General features: G+C 45.1%; 1 protein-coding gene across 1 annotated transcript in view; it reads right to left on the bottom strand.

Moving 5' to 3' along the window:
- RBM44 (RNA binding motif protein 44) overlaps positions 1-18,959 on the bottom strand; it is a 1,989,784-nt gene that overhangs the window by 350,631 nt on the left and 1,620,194 nt on the right. The window contains exon 18 of the mRNA XM_086956335.1: positions 3,387-4,770. Coding sequence (XP_086812461.1) covers positions 3,387-4,770 — 1,384 coding nt within the window. The remainder of the gene's footprint in view (positions 1-3,386; positions 4,771-18,959) is intronic.

Genomic DNA, 18,959 nt, shown 5'->3' with positions numbered 1-18,959 from the left:
ACGAGAATAGACAGACATTATGGTGACTGTCAATGCTGCACCCGACAAACACCTGCTGAAAGGTTTTCCAATCAAGTACTCTTGCAAGTTAGATGCATAAAATATACCGTATGCTCAAAATCCAGGAGTGGGGGATAGAGGTATACAAAACACTGATCGCAGATTGGGCTCAATACTGGCTGTACATGAGGGTTTGGGTTCGGCACATGCAGGGATTACTGCTACAGTTTCATTAAGGAAGCAACGCTATTGGTGGGGAGGCCTTACTAAACAGACCAAGGACTTTGCGGTGTTCCCCGAACCCCCGGCCGCATCACGCGAGAGTCGGAAGAGCGATGACGTCTCTTCGACTTCTTCTGCTTACCTAAGGCCTTTGAGCCTGAAGACGACTCCCGGATCTATGGTAGCTCCGACTCCGCGACCGGTCCCTCGACCTCCTCGCGGACCGGGACCTGGAGCGGCGCGGGGCCGACTGCCGGAGCTCGAGTCGCTTGTGGGACCACTCCCGCCTAGCTTTAGACGTCAGGGCGTGGCAGTCGGAGCAGGCCTTGTCGTCGTGGTCGAGGCCCAGGCAATGAAGACACCGGCGAAAGGGGTCCGTAACCGACATCAGTCGGTCGCAGTTGGCGCAGGGCTTAAACCCTGGCATCCCTAACAGTACCGTCGGAGTTGTTAGACTTCGAAAAGGATACAAAATGATCGAAAAAGTTTTGTCAAAAATTGACTAAGGGGAACACTTTTTCCGGATCTGCGCTTGCTGGCACGGAAAAAAGAAGAACGGACGTCAGCGCGCGAGGGCGCGGAGCCGCAGGAGACGCCTACCGGCGCGCAAGGGTACTGCTACGGAAAAGTTTCCGGATCCAGTCTGACGCCTGGGGATATTCTAAGGTAAGGAATCTAATACTAACCTGTTTCCTTCAGATCAGAACATACGCAATTAGCACACTACATTCTGACCAGGGTCCTTACACAGAAGCCATGGAAAGTTTGGGTGTGACCTTACAGTACTTCTCCTGAGGAAAATTTGATAGTCTAGTGAAAAAATTGTGACTTAAAGCAGTCCTTAAAAGAAGGGGTATTCGGTTTGGGTGGTAGTTGGGTTGATTACCTGTATGGGATCCAGAGGGCACTCAATAACATGCAAAGAAAATCCCTGGTGGGGAGGGGAGTCGTACTCCTTACGAACTCCTGTTTGGTGAAAGAATGTAGGTAACAGACCTCGACGCTCTGAAGTACAACTTGTTAATTAGGTTCTGAAATGACGAGCATCATCGCCCTGTAAACTAAGGGACCTGTCCCTGGTGAGCAGTTCCAGAAGGAAAAGTGTGGGACAGAGTATCGTATGCTATGTATGGTCCTACTGCAAGTTTACAAATTTGTTTAAAATCTCTTTAAATGATACCATCACCTCTAGTACTTTCTCTGATGATTGGGACATTAAAACTGTGCCTAATTTGCATGCAGATCTAGAGCAATCAGCTGCATTTTCAAATGAATAATTGTATGATGGTACATCTAATTTTGGCGACATGTTCGGTTATCAACATTATGGTAATAATTTTTTTACACAAATCTACTATTTCACAAGCGGTTTACAATTACACTCAATGGGAGCATTGCCCAACACTGCCAAAAGTTAGTTCAAAACATTTACACAAAAGTGTGCTGATTTTTCTGGTTCTGACACATCAGACTCAGCCTCTTATTATAAGCTTGCACCTAAACCAGCAAATAAAAGTATGCTAACAAACACTAAGATGATATACTCTGCTTCCTTTATTTCCCAACTGTCGGTAGAGGGTTTAGACTTCTGGAAAGACACCATAGACATAAAATCTGTCTGGGGGACAAAAAAGCGGCAGGTTCTGGGAACTAACGCCTTATTTGCAGCATGCCTCATACCACATCAAACAAGTTTCCTGAATAAAACAGTGCAACAAACTTCCTGTCTTGGAATAGGATTTGAACATACCTCGCATTCCTGGGTTCTCACGCTTTGAGAATTGGCAGCACTTACACTTCAGTGAGGATACATTAGACACCATGATACATAATGACGCTTTTAATTTAGACCCTAATTGGAAGTGGTGGTTGATTTGGCCTATGGACACAAATGGGTGTCAATCTAGATTCCTGGGTAACACCGAAAGGTTTAGAGTCAATACATCTGATAAGCGATATGTACAAACAAAACAATCTGGGGTGGTGACATGATATAGTGTTAGGAAGTTGTGCAGTGATTGGCTAAAAACATTAACACTCTCTTAAGTGAAGTAACACTTGTCTCTTCTTTCTGATGACATGGATCTCAGGAATTTTCTATTAGATCCCCGGAAACCAAGTCAAAAGCGGTTCTTGCATGGAATATACAACAAGCTGTGGAAAAGTTCTCAACAAGGAGCTGCTGAGAGATTGCGCGAGATCAACAGGGTTAATTTGGAAAAGGCTTTGACTGTGGTTGATAATGGTATTTTCACTTTATCATCAAGAATTTATTTACTGGGCAACATAGTGTCCTCTGCGATTGACATTATACAGCAAGATATGTCCATTTTACAGATTTTCCACGATGCCACTATTAAAGGGTTTTCCACATGCTGCAGCAATCTCATCGCATGCAGGGTCAGATTACATTGCTGCAATTCTGATGGCACTCCATTGGTACACCATCTTCATTTGCGTCTTTTAACAAAGCCGTCACAACTGGCACCCCCACTTATCTTGTAGACAAAGTCTCAATCTTTGGTGGCTCTTGTCACTACCAAAGCCAGGACACCATCACACTGCAGACTAAGTATGAAAAAGAAAAAACAAGGCAGAAGGTGTCTTCCAACTATGCTCCCAGAATATAGGACAAAGAGAAACAAAAGGAGATGGTGGACGGAGCGTTTGAGCAAATCATGGGTTTAATCCATCACCATTCTTTAGCTCACTGAACTTAGGGTGAACAAAGAGAATATAGGACAGCATCCCCATATCCAGGAGGATCGCCTAAAAGCTGTTTTAATTTAGGGAAGAGTTGAAAACTCACCCCTTTAAAGAACACAGCATCAGAATGCATTAATCGCCAACATCCCAGCTATTAGTCTTATCACTTGTTGACTTTATACTTCTCTTTGATACTGTACACCTGTACAGCGCAGGGCCGCCTATTGACTTAGCTCTCTCTGTGGAAATACCATATCTGATTCATGCAGGAAAGTCTGAATGTCTATTACCCGGTGGAAAGGAATGCCTTGTACTCAATTCATCCATCAATGTACCACACATCTATATTTTACCAGTGAATACAATAACTTAGTGAAATGTTCATCTGTTTGGACAGTGACTTTTCAATGATTTTCATTTTCTGCTTAAATATTAATTACCTAAATGCTATGGCTTACCATTGGTGGTCTTGATGATGGCTGAGTCACTGGTGCAGCCGGAGAGGCAGAAATAGTGCTGGACAAAACATCACAGTCTTTCCCATTGACACAGGTAATGGTACCACTTGCAACAGTTATTTGAGCTGTAACAGAATTATTTAGTGTAGAAGAGAATGGGATGGGGCAGGAAAGGGTATTAGTTGGTAAGGTACAACTGGTTGATGTCCTGACAGTGCTCGAAGTAGGGTCACGTTTTGGAACTTTGGAAAGTGGAGTGATAGAAGCCATTGACTTTCTAAGTCCTGAGGCAGTGACTCTCACTTTTGGGAGAGTCATCTTCCTAGGTTTGGAGATGGAAGGGGTCACAGTTGTCGGAGCTACAGAGAAGCTGATGTCATTTGAATATTCAGGGGCAGTAATGGCCCCTTTAGGAAGGGAAGTGGAAGAATTGGTAACCTGGGAGGAAGTCTGGGGACTTTCGGTTTTATCTATGAGGCCAGAGAAACTGCAAGTGTTTTTGAAGGGTCCTAGACAAACTGCTTGTGTAGCGATAGAGGGGTGATTGCTGTCTTTAGATGTGGTGGCAGAACAGATTGCCTCCTTGGTGGCAGAAGTCACTTTAGTACTTGGGCAACTAGTTTGCTTTGGTGAGGTTTTGACAGAAGTAATGCTGCTTGGAATTGTGGGAGAAAAAGAGTTCAATGACCAGGACGCTTGGGGATGAGAAGGATGTTGCCACGGACAATTGGTGAATCCATGCCCTGGAAAGGGAATTTGGGTGGAACTTGCCCCTGGCCATGGGCTCTGAGGAGTGTTGGATCCTAGCCAGTTACAGGTAGGAGGACTATTTATCATCCAAGGGCAGGCATTAGATGCAGGTACTTGCCAACAAGGGCTAGGATAAGAGCCAGGAATAAACCATGGAGGTGGAAAAGAACCGGGTACCATCAAGGGGGTGGCGGTGCAGTTGGCTACTTTCCAAGGGAATGGTGTAGTTCGCACAGGTCTAGTGTCTTCAGCCAAGTTGTTCACATGAGAAGAATTTAGAGCAGTGTCAGAATTTGGAGTAGGTCCAGTGGAAGTCAACTGTTTAATTGGACATTTGTCCTTTGCTGGAATTTCCTCAGGCGTTTTAACATGAATTGCAAGTTTGTGGGAGTCCTCCATCGTTGGCGGCCTCAAAGGGGAGCTGATTTTCAAAGACCGACTTGGGTTGCAGACTGTGACTTTTGTAACCGTATTTTTTTCAAGTACACAATGTTCTAACGGTGTCACTGCAGCAGGTTTTTTTGCAACATTTATGATACGAATTCTGACTCCTTTTCCATGGATTACTTTCCCATTCATTTCATCCACAGCTGTCTGGGCCGCACAAGCAGTGTTAAAAAAGAGAATGGCATAACTAGAAAAAAGCACAAAAAAATAATTAAGATTATTCTTTCTTTTAAGAATTATTCAAAAGTTCAAAAATATAGGAACTGGAAGCAAAACATGTTTTCCTGTTACGCTGTAATCCCCCCAATAAACAGTTTGAAAAATTGCCATGTTCTGCCTTTCACACTTTGCCACATCATTCTACAAGCATTAACAGCTATGCACTCATAAAGGAAAGACTGGGGTCTAAGTTTTAGGGTTTCAGACATGCGGGGCTTTGATGTCACATTCCAAAGGTCAAGAGAATATAAACAATGCCAAATTACAAAACGTTTCTTTTAGCTACCAAATATGGAAAATTAGCTATTAAAGATGGAAATGCCCCTTACCTGTAATGCTAGCTCTCATTCAGTAAAATGTTTACGTGATGGAAGTCCTAAAAAAACAAGTAGTCCCACTAATAAGCATGATACTGAAGCATGTTTATTCAAAAATATATAAAAGACTTCCTTGGAAAAATCATTCTTTTGAAGGGTAAAAATGTAGTCTATGTAAAGCATATACTGCCCAGATTTAATTTATTTTTAAATAAAAAGAAGCACATTAAAAAGGCATCAAGCGACTCCGTAGTGACGTTGTCTTCAGAATGTGACATCCACGGAGTCACTATAAGCACTCCCCCGATGAACAGATGTCAGTTTCGTTGTGACCATTTCCGCACCAACAATGCAGCGAAGCAGTCTCAGGAAACAGTTTGCCAAAAAAAGGCAAAAAAATCATGTATCAACAAATACAGATAGCCAGAACCGCAATAGAAGGGATCAAGACCACCACCGGACCCTACGTTCGCAGAGAGGGGAGGATGGGTGGGTCAATAAGAAATCTGCAGCTAGATCCTGTCTCTACCAGATAAGGAGTTACTGAAGGTAAGTAACCCATCCATCTAATACAGACATCTAGCCGCAGTTGCCTTATCTTAGAATCAGATATTCAAGCAATACCATCCTTAGAGGAAGGGCTGCAAATCAAACTCACCAAAGATCCCCAAATAGGACAAGCCGGTCCAAAGATAGAAAGGACCAGACTATCCAAAAAATGAGAGGTGAAGTAAGATGGACTATCAAAAGTCTGTAAGGAGTAGAAAGCAACAAGACTGTGAGAAACAGGATATAGAACCAGTAAATAAGGCTGCCCCAAAAAGGGATGTAACCTACAATCGGGGGATGCAAGGGACCATAGACAATAGTCTATAGATTCCAGGCTCAAACCCAATGGCAGAAGCATACTCAGAGAGCATACTCAGAGAGCTCAGCTGCAGCGAACACATTAGACCAATAAAGAGCACCCACCAATCATCAAGGAAACTATCGCAAGAAATAGATTTTGAAAAGAGGGGGCCTTCAGTGAAAGAATAATGGAGAAAATAAAAGAAAGAACAATGTCTGCTGAAGAGCCGCTCTAGAAAAACAAGAACGTTAATGAAACCGATCTTACACTGGAAATCTTGATAGATTTAGAAGGCATCCTCCGAAACAATGCGACAGAGGTGCTCATTGAAGAGAAGGAAGTAAACAGACAAGTGCAATCAATAAGGTTAAACCAAGAAGGCATAGGTAAAACGCAGCAACGTACACTGTATAGAAGACCATATGTGCAACCACACACATAGATATACCTGAAGTACAAAACAGCTACAAGAGATCCAGTCAAGAGATAGGCATACACATGCTGGCACATCCACATGTAAATGTATATAAGAATACATTTGCATATAAAAGACACAAAAATCCCTGTAAACACACAAGGGGTACAGCAAAAGTATATCCCGACGGTAACCCACATCCTACGTTAGTAGACGGAGGACGAGAAGTGGAGGAACGAAAGATGCTCCAAGTGCAGGATGGATAGAGACAATACATCCTGCCATTGTAACGAAGAAGTTACGACCGACAGAAAGACAAGGTTGGAAAAACAGCAACAAAATGCCACATAGGAGTAGGAAGTGGAAGGTATTACCCACCAAAGGAAAACAGGGGCAACTGCCCAAGAACCAACACCACAGATTGAGTAAGGGTGCCAGCAGGCAGTAACAGGTGAAACGAAAAGAAACAAAGTGGAAGTCCACTATGAAACAGAAGACTGCCATGGTGAAATAAAAGGGTTGGCGGAAAATAAGTGCAACGTTTGGTTGATTCGACAATCACATGTTGTCAAACTCATAAAAACAGGTAAGAAACCTGAGCAGCACTTCATGGAAACTTGAGGAAAGATGAGACATGCCCCAAGGAAAGGTAATTAAATACTCCAACCATGAAGGGGGGAATGGAATTTCTCCCAAACAAAAAAAAGGGCGGGAAACGCGGAAGTCGACAGAGGAAAGATACAAGAAAGGGAAACCCAGTCTCTAGCGAAAAAAGGATACCAGACAAGGATCCAAACAAGCAAGGGAACCGGTTTCCCAGGTGAAAAGTGTGAGAAGTTGGCCTGATATGCAGTGCTCACTATTCTAGTGATCATTATGTATCATACCAAACGACCCTTATTGATGATTGGTTGTAAGTCAACCTTATAGACCAGCTATCCTAGTAACATGGACAAGAGCAGTCTTTAGGCTAAACTCTAGAGGGCATGTTAAGCCAGCTGTTATACCATCACATATACCCCTTGAACACCAAGTGAAAGGACACCACACAAGTTGTTATGAAAATAAAAGGATATTTATTTATAACACAACAACCCTGGACTCTTTATGAGGACAGGGCGCTAAGCACAATACAAAACTCTTGAAGAAATACTGAAAGTTGCACAATTTACACAAGTGCCCTAGGGGCACGGAAAACCATATACTACAAAAGTGGAATGCGAATTACTAGCAGGTAAGTAACTATTCTCAGAGGCTTTAGAACCGCTGAGCCTACAATGCTGAACCCTTAGATTAGAAGCAGGAGGCCTAGGGACGTCGTGCGCAGAGTGGAAACTCTCACGCGCAATGCGGGACAAAGTCTATGGAGGCTAGTAAATGCAAAGTTAGTGTTCTCGGGCGAACCCGACTAGGTAGGTCAAAAACAAAAGTGGATCTAGACACTTAGAGAGTGGATCTACGCTGGAGCACCGTGGTACTCGGTTTACCTAGCCCAGGGGCTGCGGCTGCATAGGGTTCAAGTGTCGTCTGGAGTCCTCGTTGATGAACCAGGAGCCTGAAGTGGAAGTTGCTGGCAGGCGACCAGTGAAGATGTTCCGGGCTGATCCAGGGATGGATCAGTGAAGAAGGATACCTGTAAGCAGAGGGGACCAAGTTTTGAATCACTAGCCAGTGATTAGGTGGGCGCCAGGATGGCACCGGACGAGGTCACTCAGCCAGGTGAAGAGGTGACACTGGATTCTGCTGCTGCACGGACCAGGGCACTGATGTCGACCAGGCTGGAGGTCTGCGAGCTGTCCCACGTCGGATGTCTGCGGCTGGCGATGCTGGAACCGGTGAAGGAGGCAACAAGCCTTGGCTAAGGCAAGCCCACGTGGCGACACAAAATGGCGTCTGGAGTGGACCAGGAGGGTCGAGGAAGGTCCCCTTCAGGAGGAGACTAGGGGTAGTCTAGAGGAGCTAGACCAGCGGTGAAACAAACGTAGGACTTCGTCTAGAGGGTCACTAGCCAACGGGCAAGTGACCGGACAACGTAGCAGCAACCCAGGACCATAAGGGCCCCACGCAGATCTGGTGGATGCTGGGGGGCTGGACTTCGGTGCTCGTGCTGCTTGGGGTTGGGGCTTCTCTTACCCCAGTGCACCCACTCGAGGGTCCCTCGGTGGCCGTGCTGGTTCAGTGTCGTGCTGGTTCTGATGATAGCCGGTTCCTCTGGTCTCGTCGCACCCACGGTTCTCAGCTGTGCTGTAGAGGCAGGTTGAGGTCAGAGAGGGCAGGGAGTCCAGGTCTCGTCGTGCTGGTCGGTCTGGTTCCGGAGGAAGGACGTTTCAGCAAACCGCAAGATACTTAGTTGGTGCCTGCTGCTGCAGGGTGACTACTCCTTAGTCACAAGGGAGAAATCTTGAGAAGAAGAAGTCGAGAGTTCCTTTCGTAGAAAGTAGTTTCAGGATTCAAAGATGATCTAATTTGGAAGGGTCCCCGCTCCTACCTTTATTCTAAAGAAAGGGGCTGGCATGCGACTAGGTCCTGCCCATGGGTGGGACCAGGAAGGGGGGTGGTTACACCCCTCTCCCCTGTCCGAACTTTCCCCAGCTCAGGGGCTGGTGTGCCCCTGGAACTGGTTCAAGCCGGCATATGCACAGTGAGCACCGGGGTGCCACTTGCAGTCACCTTCCTCTCAGCACTGCCTACCTGGGATACACAAAACCCTGTCTGGGATGGTGCTAGCACCGCCCCTGACAGGAAACCCTTTGTCCAAGCTCTCCTCGCTGGAAGGACTCCCAGCAGCAGGAGGTCAGACTTGTGTCTGCGGTGGCAGCATCCATTTTGTGATGCTGAGGCTCGAGTTAACTTTAACCGGGGTTCACAGTTACATACATGTCGTGTCCCTCTAGAAGGGTGGAATGCTAACCCCGTCGCCAGAATTGGTGAGGGGTTAGTATTCCAATTCGTATGACACCTTACTCGACATGTTTTGATAAAGCGATACCAAAGTTGGCAAATAACCGCGAGGATTATAATGCACTTAAGAGTATATGTTACGCGTTATCATGGAACAGCTATTAGGACTTGGTTCCGCAAGCTGCAGACGGACTCAGCTCATGCCAGAGCACCATCTCACATAAATCCAAGCACTCTGCCTTCAGGATTGTCAAGGCCTGCCATAGGAGTGACTGATAGGAATATATGTGTCCATTTTAGGGTTAGATATAGGTATACTATATCTAAAGCAAAGGGTGATTACACCACCTTGCCCCAGCTGTCGTGCAGCCAGTTGTGTCAGATTTAGATGGCCAGCCAGGGGTGGCATAATACATGCTGCAGCCCCTGGTAGGCCCTGGGTATACCTATGCCCTGTGTACAGGGACTGATAAGGTGGCCCAGTACCAATTGGTAAATGCACCTAAGGTACACGTGTCAATTTAGTGAGAGAACAGCTAGGCTGTGGGTCTGATTAGCAGGCCCACAGCCAGGGAAGTCGTAAACCAGTGAAGCAAAAAGCAAAAATCTGGGGTGATCATAGGATTGCAGACCCTACTCTCCTACAAAAAGGACCAAAAAGAACAGCAGACAGCAGTTGTCCACAATTGCTAAGGCAGATATGTATATAACAGGCACACGAATACTAGACTGCTGGAGACGAACAGTCACAGAAGGACAACATGGCTGGAGTTGTGGAACCCAGGCCTAAACCAATAGGAACAAAACATGTGAAAGCCATACATTCCAGACAGTAAAATAAAGCAAAGAGATGGGCCAAAGAGGCTGCCTGCGGCACCAGAATAATCCATATGGACATAAGGGCAGAGAAAAGAGGAAGGCGAGGTCCCTATAAGAGTTACAAATTCCACAAGTAGCGCACAAAAAAAGCCTCCAAGACATACAACGTTCCAAATAATGGGTACAACTCTACAGTGCGACCACACAAAATAGATAGAAGACCTGCCACAGATTAAGTACTCCGTTAGGAAAACTCAAGCAGCAAAAGAAGCGAAAGAACAGACTCCCAGGAGGCAGCAAAGTAAGAAATAAAACCTTTCATCAACAGCATAGACACAAAAAACACCTGCCAAAAGAAAGAACACCACACCAAGTGTATCCCTGGAGGGGAGAGAAGAACACTGCCCTAGGAAGGAGGGAAAGGGATAAAACAAGGGGAAGCAACTTTCCCCAACGACCTTAACACAACAACAGTGGTAAGACTCGGTACCACCATGGCTATTCCTGAACCAGCATACAGCAGAGTAGGCGTGAGCACCAAAAAGGGAGGCACCATCAAAAGGCACGTCAATTAAAGCAGTTTGCACAACCTCCGAAAACCTGGAAGTACGCAACCACGTGCACTGACGCAGAGCAATGAGCAAGGTCATAACCTGACCAACAGAATCAGTAGTATCTATACCACAGCGGATACTAAGTGTGGCAGCTTGCTGCCCATTTTGTACTAGAGGAACAAGAGCATTTCGAGCTTCCTTCGGAAGGGAGGGCAAGAGGCGCTCTACAGAGTCCCATAAAGCATCGGAAAAGAGGGCAAGCACAAAGTAAGTGTTCAGAAAGCAAAAAGTAGCGCTAGAAGAAGAGAAAATATGCCTACCACAAGCGTCAAATTTCCTAGCCTCCCTTTCTGGAGAGACATGCGGTAGAAAAGCAAAGTTCAGCCTGGCTAAAGCAGCCTGAAACATAAAGCTTTCAGTTGAGGTATGTTTAAGGAGACAGGAGGGGTCCCCATGGATGACTGCGAGAAATTGAGCAATCCACAGGGAGCCCGGTTTCAGGTTTAGTCCAAGACTTCAACAGGATATCAAAAAGACAAAATCCCTATAAGGAAGTAGGCAATACATTAGACTGGGCAGGGTGTAGAACACCAATTAAGGGGTCTGTTGACAATTCCACCAAAGGAAGATGTAAATCTAGGGCAATCGAAACTTGATTGAGCATGTCTGCCAGTGGAGAACTGTACTCTGTAGCCAAACCAGGAGGAGACAGGAGGCTGGAGGCCAGCGAAAATTCCACTGGTGTAAACCCAAGTCAAGTAACTAGCCATATTGCATAGGGTGTGGTACAGTGTCCGGAATGCAGTATGTAGTACTGCCACAACCAATGTCCTCAGAAGGGAAAACTAGAGGAAAGGAGTCCGAGATGGTCAACTCCATCGAAGTTGCATCCAAGGCCGTAACCTAAGCCAGTTGATGCCAAGAAGGCAATGCCTCAACGTCACCTTCACCAGAGCGGCAGACAAGAGCCTGATGCACACACTTGAGTTGGTAGACTAGGAGCGGGAGCTGAAGGTGGGGGCCGCAGTGGGCTGTGCACCGGTGCCGCTGAGGTGTCAGACACAAGAGGCCCACCTGAAGCAGAGGGGGAACCCGCCAGAGTCATAGGCACAAACTCATGCACTGCTGTGGGGCCCGAGGCCGGTCCAGGGGGAAGTGAACAGAAAGAAGGGATTGAGACTATTGTCTCATGTGGGTTAGAGATGTCCCGGCTCCATGATAAGTCGGGAGACGCGGGACGGACTCATTCCAAGGCACTTCAAGAGAAGAGTGGGGATCAGTGGTAAGCGACGAAGGCGGTAAGCACAGCGACTTAGATACCAAGACTTACCCCTGGATGTTGAAGGTGAATGATGCCCATGGGAACGGCTCCTAGAACTGAAGCAAGTTGTTCCTGGAACGCCTAGGGGACCGAGGATGATGAGAAGACCTCAAAGACTGACAACAGCACCACCACAAACTTCATGCGACGTTCCCGGCGTGCTTGCGGTCTGAGCTGTTGACAAGAGCCGCACTCCTCGGAGTAGTAGTACTCACCCAGACACCACAATCGAATCCAGTGAGGCTCCGTGTAGGACATTTGTCAACCACAAGGCTTGAACCCTGAAGACATTAAAGAAAGGCAAACTGCTCCGATGAAAAAACATCAAGTAGGCCAGAAACAGCAGGCGTAACTGCAGTGCGGATCCGCGTATTAGCCCAGAAAAGAAGGAACTGGCGTCCGCACGTTGAGGCAGGGCTCATACAAACTCCCTTAATGTCACATTCTGGAGGCGTTGCTGTGGATTTACTCCATGCCCTCTACCGATGCGCTGAGTTATTGCTGAGAAAGTTTCCGGATCCAGTCTGGCACCTAGGGAGGATATTAAGATAAGGACTCTGCAACTAGATCTCTCGCTCACATATAGCCCTCTAAAAACTTTCTATTTAAATAGCTTTTATATTACCAACATACATAGTGAGATTCATGGCTCATTTCCATATTCACTTACCAAGGTATAGCCAAGGATCAGGACAGGATCAGACTGGTTTTACAAACAAAATACCAGCTCAAGACAGACTTTCGTAGACTTCCACTACATAGATAGCGAGCGTTTTGGTATTATCAATTAAGAGTCCACAAATCTGCCATAAGATTGACCCTTTTTAGGACTTGGCTACAAAGAGTTTCAGCCTTCTGTTGTCAGATCTCTAACTTCCAATACATTTAATATACATAAAGTGGGTTGCTCATTATTGGATGGCCTTATTGTCCATCTCTACTCTTGATATAGTGGATATCCTTCTTTGATTTTATACTGGTTCCATGCAGGAGTTTTTCAGAATTACAGTGCTTGTACTGCGTGAGTTTCTCCTTCCACTGTTGACTGAGGGGTGTGGGTGACTGTTTTTGGGCATCAACAATCCATGCAAGTTCATGAGTTTCCTTGACACCCTCCCCCAAGTTAGCTTCTATTTATTTATTTTTATGTAGGTCCCGGGAGCTGCATATTTTTTTAATGTTCATCTCGTTAGAATGGTAAATAAAAGTGGCTGTGGTGTGCTAGGAGAGAGGATATGGCAGCAAGGCCAGAGCTGCCGAATTTGAACTGGGAAGCCAGGTTTGAGTCCTGGCGTACACTCAACAACTGTTCAAATCACCTAATCGCCTCAGCTTAAAAAACTGAATCCGACCATGCGTAATGTAACTGGTCCTCACGTAAAGGGCACCAATGCCCTTGTGCTGAATTCATGCTATATAAACCTAAAAAACATGGCTGGAATCTATGCATGCGTGTGCGTTGCATCCACCTTTGAATGGATTTTCAGATGATTCTTTATTTAGTAGTGTTCAAAAACAAATTATCAGAAGATTAGCTTTCAAATGAGACATTATAACCAATATCAATGTCATTGTCTATAGACACCCATAGAGAACAAACAAAATGCAAATAAAAATAAACATGGTTATCAACACCAAGTAAACTGCTAGAATCTTCCACGATTACCCTAAACAACTCTATCCAATGCATCAATAAGCACTAACATTTTTAACTGTTCAATCCAAGCACAGTGTCCCCTCAAAAGCCTTGAAGAAAAACGTACTTAGCATCGGTAACACCTTATCAGGCAGAGACTCGGTCTAGCTATAGATTCCTTACCTTAGAAATATCCTCAGGTGCTAGATTGGATCAGGAACTTTTGGGTGAGCAGTACCTCTGCGTGCTAGTAGGTGGTGGTGTTCGGCTTCATGTGGCATCGTTGGCATTGTCCGTGCCTGGAGTGATGTGAACAGGTCCTTTATAGGCACAACAGCAGCGTGTTGACATGAGTTACTTTTCGAGACTTTCCACACCAGGAACAAGGAGCCACGAAGAACACAGACCACTGGTGTGAAAAAATACAGCCTTGAAAAGGGAAACAACCCTGTCCCTAAAAATTCATTCACAGAGCAGGGAGAATGGCTGGGTCAGTAAGGAACATAGAGAGATAGAGAGTCTCTACCAGATAAGGTGTTACCAAAGACAAGAAACTTCGTCATCTGATAGACATTTCTAGACGCAGATTTCTTACCTCAGAATAGATACCCAAGCAACACCTCCCCGGAGGTGGGTCTGCAAAACTATTTCACACCAAAAAGTCCTGCAGGACCAGACTGGCAAAGTGATCATCCCAACAGACCTGACTATCTAGGTAGTAGTGTTCTGTGAACATGTGTGAGAGGCCCACATTGCCACTTGGCAGATGTCCAGGACTGGGACTCCGCGTGCCAACGCAGTGGTCGCAGCCTTGGCTCTGGTGGAATAATCATACAAGGCATTGGGGTGCTGCTTCTGGTCCAATGTGTAGTAGATTTTAATGCACAGCATGATCCGCTGGGAGACGGTCTGCGTCTGCATGGCCTTTTTCTTCTTCACTTCAACACAAGTCACAAAGAGTTGGCTGCCTACCTGGTGCATCTCGTGCAGTCACAGTAGAAAGACAATGATCTTTTTGGGTCCAGTCCGTGAAGTCGCTCCCTCTTCTTTAGAGGAATGAGGCGGAGCATAAAAAGTAAGCAGGGCGATGGACTGGCCTACATGAAAGGGAGTGACAACTTTTAGCAGAAAGGAAGCTCTAGTTCGCAAAACTAGCTTTTCTGGCTAGATGTTCAGGTATGGAGGCTTGGATGACAAAGCTTGTAGCCCATTGACACTCCGGTAGATGTTATTGTCACCAGTTATCTTGATGGTCGAAGTCCGAGCGGACCTTTGTAAGAGGGTTAATAGGGTGTGCATACCAGGGCCTTTTAACAAAGGGTCCATGACCCCACTACGCCTTGTTTGTTTCAGTATCACATGGCAGTGGGATTGTCTGTTAACACCTGCACTAGCCTTCCCTTGATGGAAGGTAGAAAGTCTTTCAGTGGCAGCTGGTTCACCCGGAGCTCCATAAGGTTGATGTGGAGTCTAGATTTTGCCAGAGGCCTCTGATCTCCACCTCTCCCAGACAGCCGCCCCATCCCAGAAGTGACGCATCTGTCACCACTGTCCTATCTAATTGGAATAGCGAGAGGGGTTTGTTAACCAACACTGCAGATATTTAGCAGTTTTTTCAGAGATCAGGACCATGTCTGGTGGCTCAGAGGACTAATGCGTCTACTGCAGGGACCTGTGTTTGACATCATGGTCACAGGTTCAAATTACGGCGGGTCCACTCAGCCTTTCATCCATCTGAGGTCGATAAAATTAGTACCACTGAGTTGGGTAACAAACATCTGTAATTCAGTTCCAAGATGCCTACGGATGAACGTGCGCCTTACAATTACATGTTATGTTATGTCAGAGAGACTCCCCTAATACTGCGCTCACTGGAACTTCTAGTCCTCCAGCACTGTCAACATATGCCAAAAGGTGTGTCACAAGCATGATGCAGGAGGCCTTAAGGCCCAGCAGCCTCTGAGTCAGTCTCACTGAAATCCAGGATAGAGGCTGAAACATCAGTATCATAGCTTGAATATCCTAGACTTGCCATTCGAGTGGATAGTCTGAAACTGCATCATGTCCAGTACAGCTCTGATGAAAGGGAGCGTCGGAAAGGGAGTCAGGTGTGACTTTCCCATGTTAATTGTCAACCCCAGCGAATGCAGAAGGTCTACAGTAGTCTGGAGGTGGGAGACAACACCCTGGGGGAGTCCACCTTCAACAGCCATTCACCAGGATGGGGAAAGACTGGCACCCTTCAAATCTGCAGATGAGCTGCAATCCCCACCATCACCTTGGTGAACACCAGACGAGCGCTGGTAAGGGCAAAAGATAGCACAGTGAAATGAAAGTGCTTGTGGCCCACGGTGAACTACTGGTATTGCCTGTGGGCAGGCAGGACATGAATGTGGAAATATGCATCCTGTAATTCCAATGCTACCATCCAGTCTAACGGGTCTAGGGCAAACAGGAACGGAGCACTCTGAACTTCTTGAGGAAGAAATTGAGAGGGCGCAGGTTGAAGATAAGAAAAAGGCCTCCGTCCTTCTTGGACACCAGAAGTAGTGGGAATAGCAACCATAACCTGCTTCTGGAGTTTGCACTCACTCAATGGCTCCCTTGGTCCAAAAACCCGACACTTCCTGGTGGATGAAGGAGAGATGGTCCTTCGTCGACCTCTCACAAGCAGGTGGCATGAGTGGATGGGTAGTCTGGCTCAGGGGTTAGAGGCGGCAGACCCGGAATCTGAGATCGGCCCTGGACCAGGGTTCAATTCCCTGCCTCGGCAGGTCTTGGGCTCAAATTCCACGGACTCGATAATTCTCGCTCCGGTGCCTTCTCGACTCACGGGTTCACACTCTGCGACTCTGGGCAATAGCTTGCTTAATCTCCACAACGGCCCCTCGCGGCGGGATGCCCGGCTTTCACCTTGTGGATACCCTGCTGGGGTTATCTCACTGGGGAATACCAGGACGGGTTCCCTAAGCAAGCGCCGGGAAACCCACTGCGGGTAGCTGTGCACTATATAAGCTCAATTACATTTACATTTACATTTAGTCACGTAGGGGAAGGAGTATCACATCCGAACAATTTGGAAAACCCATTGGTTTGATGTTTTGGACTGTAAAGATGAGCACACAAAATAAGTTCCAAAGTAGATTTATTCCAGAAAACTGACCCTGGTACAGTACAAGTATGAAGAGCCAGAACATCAATACAGCTGTCCTCTCCAATAAAGCTTTGCCCCCTGAAATTTCATTCCTTACATCATTATTAGAATACCCAAGTAAGGAAGCTCACACGGCACAACATGGAATGTTAGATGCAAGGTCCTACTAACAAATGTATTAGCACTCCATTTAAATATGGAGCGAGCAATCAATAATCTGTGAAATTCGGTTGCATTCTCGAACACTCTACTACGGTCTTTGATGGGGAGACTAGCGGTTTCGAAGATGGTGTATTTCCTAGATGCCTATACATGTTGCAGAAGAAAATAAGTTACTTACCTGTAACTGTAGTTCTCCAGTACTGTGTCTTTAATAGATTCACATGCTTGGAATCATTCCCCATTGTCCAAGTATTACATCATAGCAATCATATTAGTAGTATAGCCTACAATAGCACTAGGCTATGAATTCAATAGCCTATCTATGATAATTTTTTTATTTTTTATAAAAGGGCCAAAGTTTGTCTACAACCAATCAAACGTCAGCACCCTCTAGAATCTTCCCCACAGCTAGTTGCCGCAGATGTTCAAGCACAAGTGGGAATATATAAAATCCTAACTAGTAAAGGTGAGACTCTAGGGGAGGAGAGTGGGTCGCTTGTGAATCCATGAAAGATACCAGTACTGGAGAACTACAGTTAAGTAACTTATTTTCTTCCCCAGAATCGGATCGTTCATAGACTCACACGCTTGAATCAGAATAGTTGCAGTAAACTTGAATACATATTAGCATACTATAAAAAAGCAAATATAGTCAATAGTTGTAACAAGTATAATGAAATCAATAAACATAACAAGAGCGGATGGAGGAAAAAGAAATTCATAAAAGGAAAGAGGCTCGCCTTACTGAAATAGACGGAGCAACACAGCTTGTCCCACTGCTGCATTAGCTTTGTCTGAAGTATCCAGGCAATAATGCTGGGTGACCATGTGGCTGCTATGCAGATTTCCTGAATCAGCACACCAATATTTAAAGCAGTGGACGTAGAAACAGTTCTTGTTGAATTGACTCGAGTAGTTAAGGGTCGTCCTGCAGCGTTATGGCAGAATTTAATGGCTGATGCAATCCACCTTGCAATTGAAGATTTAGGGACTGGTACTCCTTTATTCAAACTACCATAAGAGATGAATAATTGATCAGATTTCCGGAACGGTCTTGTTCTGTGTAAATAAAACTCAATGCACCTTTTAACATCCAAAGTATGCAGAGATCTCTCAGCAATAGTTTGTGGGTTTGAAAAGAATGTCTTTAGTACAATAGGTTCATTGAGAAGGAAATCAGAAGGCACTTTTGGTATGAATTTAGGGTTAGTTATGTATTTAGGGTTAGTTCCTAAAGTCACTTTGTCTTTTTTGAAATTCATAAACGGTTGTTGTATATTCAATGCCGGTAATTCACCAACTCTTCTTGCTGATGTTAGTGCTAATAGCAAAGCCATCTTCCAGGACAGATACTTCAACTGTGTCTTGTCGATTGGTTCACATGGGCTTTCATTAACTAACTTAATACCACATTGAGATGCCAAGACGGAGGAGGCTGTTTCACCGGAGGAAAAGCTCGAAAGAGTCCCTTGAGGAACTGTTTAATTATTTTAGCAGACCAGATAGATGCTGAGTTCCCCGATCTCCTAAAGCGAGAGATTGCTGCTAAGTGCATCTTTATTGATTAATGTTCAGGGCCAGAATTGGCCAGCTGAAGAAGATAAGGTAAGATCTGCGAGGAATGGATGGAACTCTTTTTCTTGACACCATATTCAGAAATGTTTCCACTTAAATTGATATGATTTATTAGTGGAGTCTGCTCCCGCTTTAGAGAGTAGTAGTAGTACTTTATTCGATCAATAGGAAATGCGTTACTTACCTGTAACTGTAGTTATCCAGTATTGGTATCTTTCATAGATTCACATGCCTGAATCATTCCCCGTCATCGGGTTGGGAGTCCCCAGTACATAAATAAAGTGTGTGTATGTATATATATATATATATATATATATATATATATATATATATATATGTGTGTATGTATATATATATATATATATATATATATATATATGTGTGTATGTATATATATATATATATATATATATATATATATATATATATATATATATATATATATATATATAT

The sequence above is a fragment of the Lissotriton vulgaris genome, chromosome 2_1 (assembly GCF_964263255.1).
Source record: "Lissotriton vulgaris chromosome 2_1, aLisVul1.2, whole genome shotgun sequence".
Classification (NCBI taxonomy): Eukaryota; Metazoa; Chordata; class Amphibia; order Caudata; family Salamandridae; genus Lissotriton; species Lissotriton vulgaris.
This window is presented reverse-complemented; position numbering and strand designations above follow the sequence as displayed.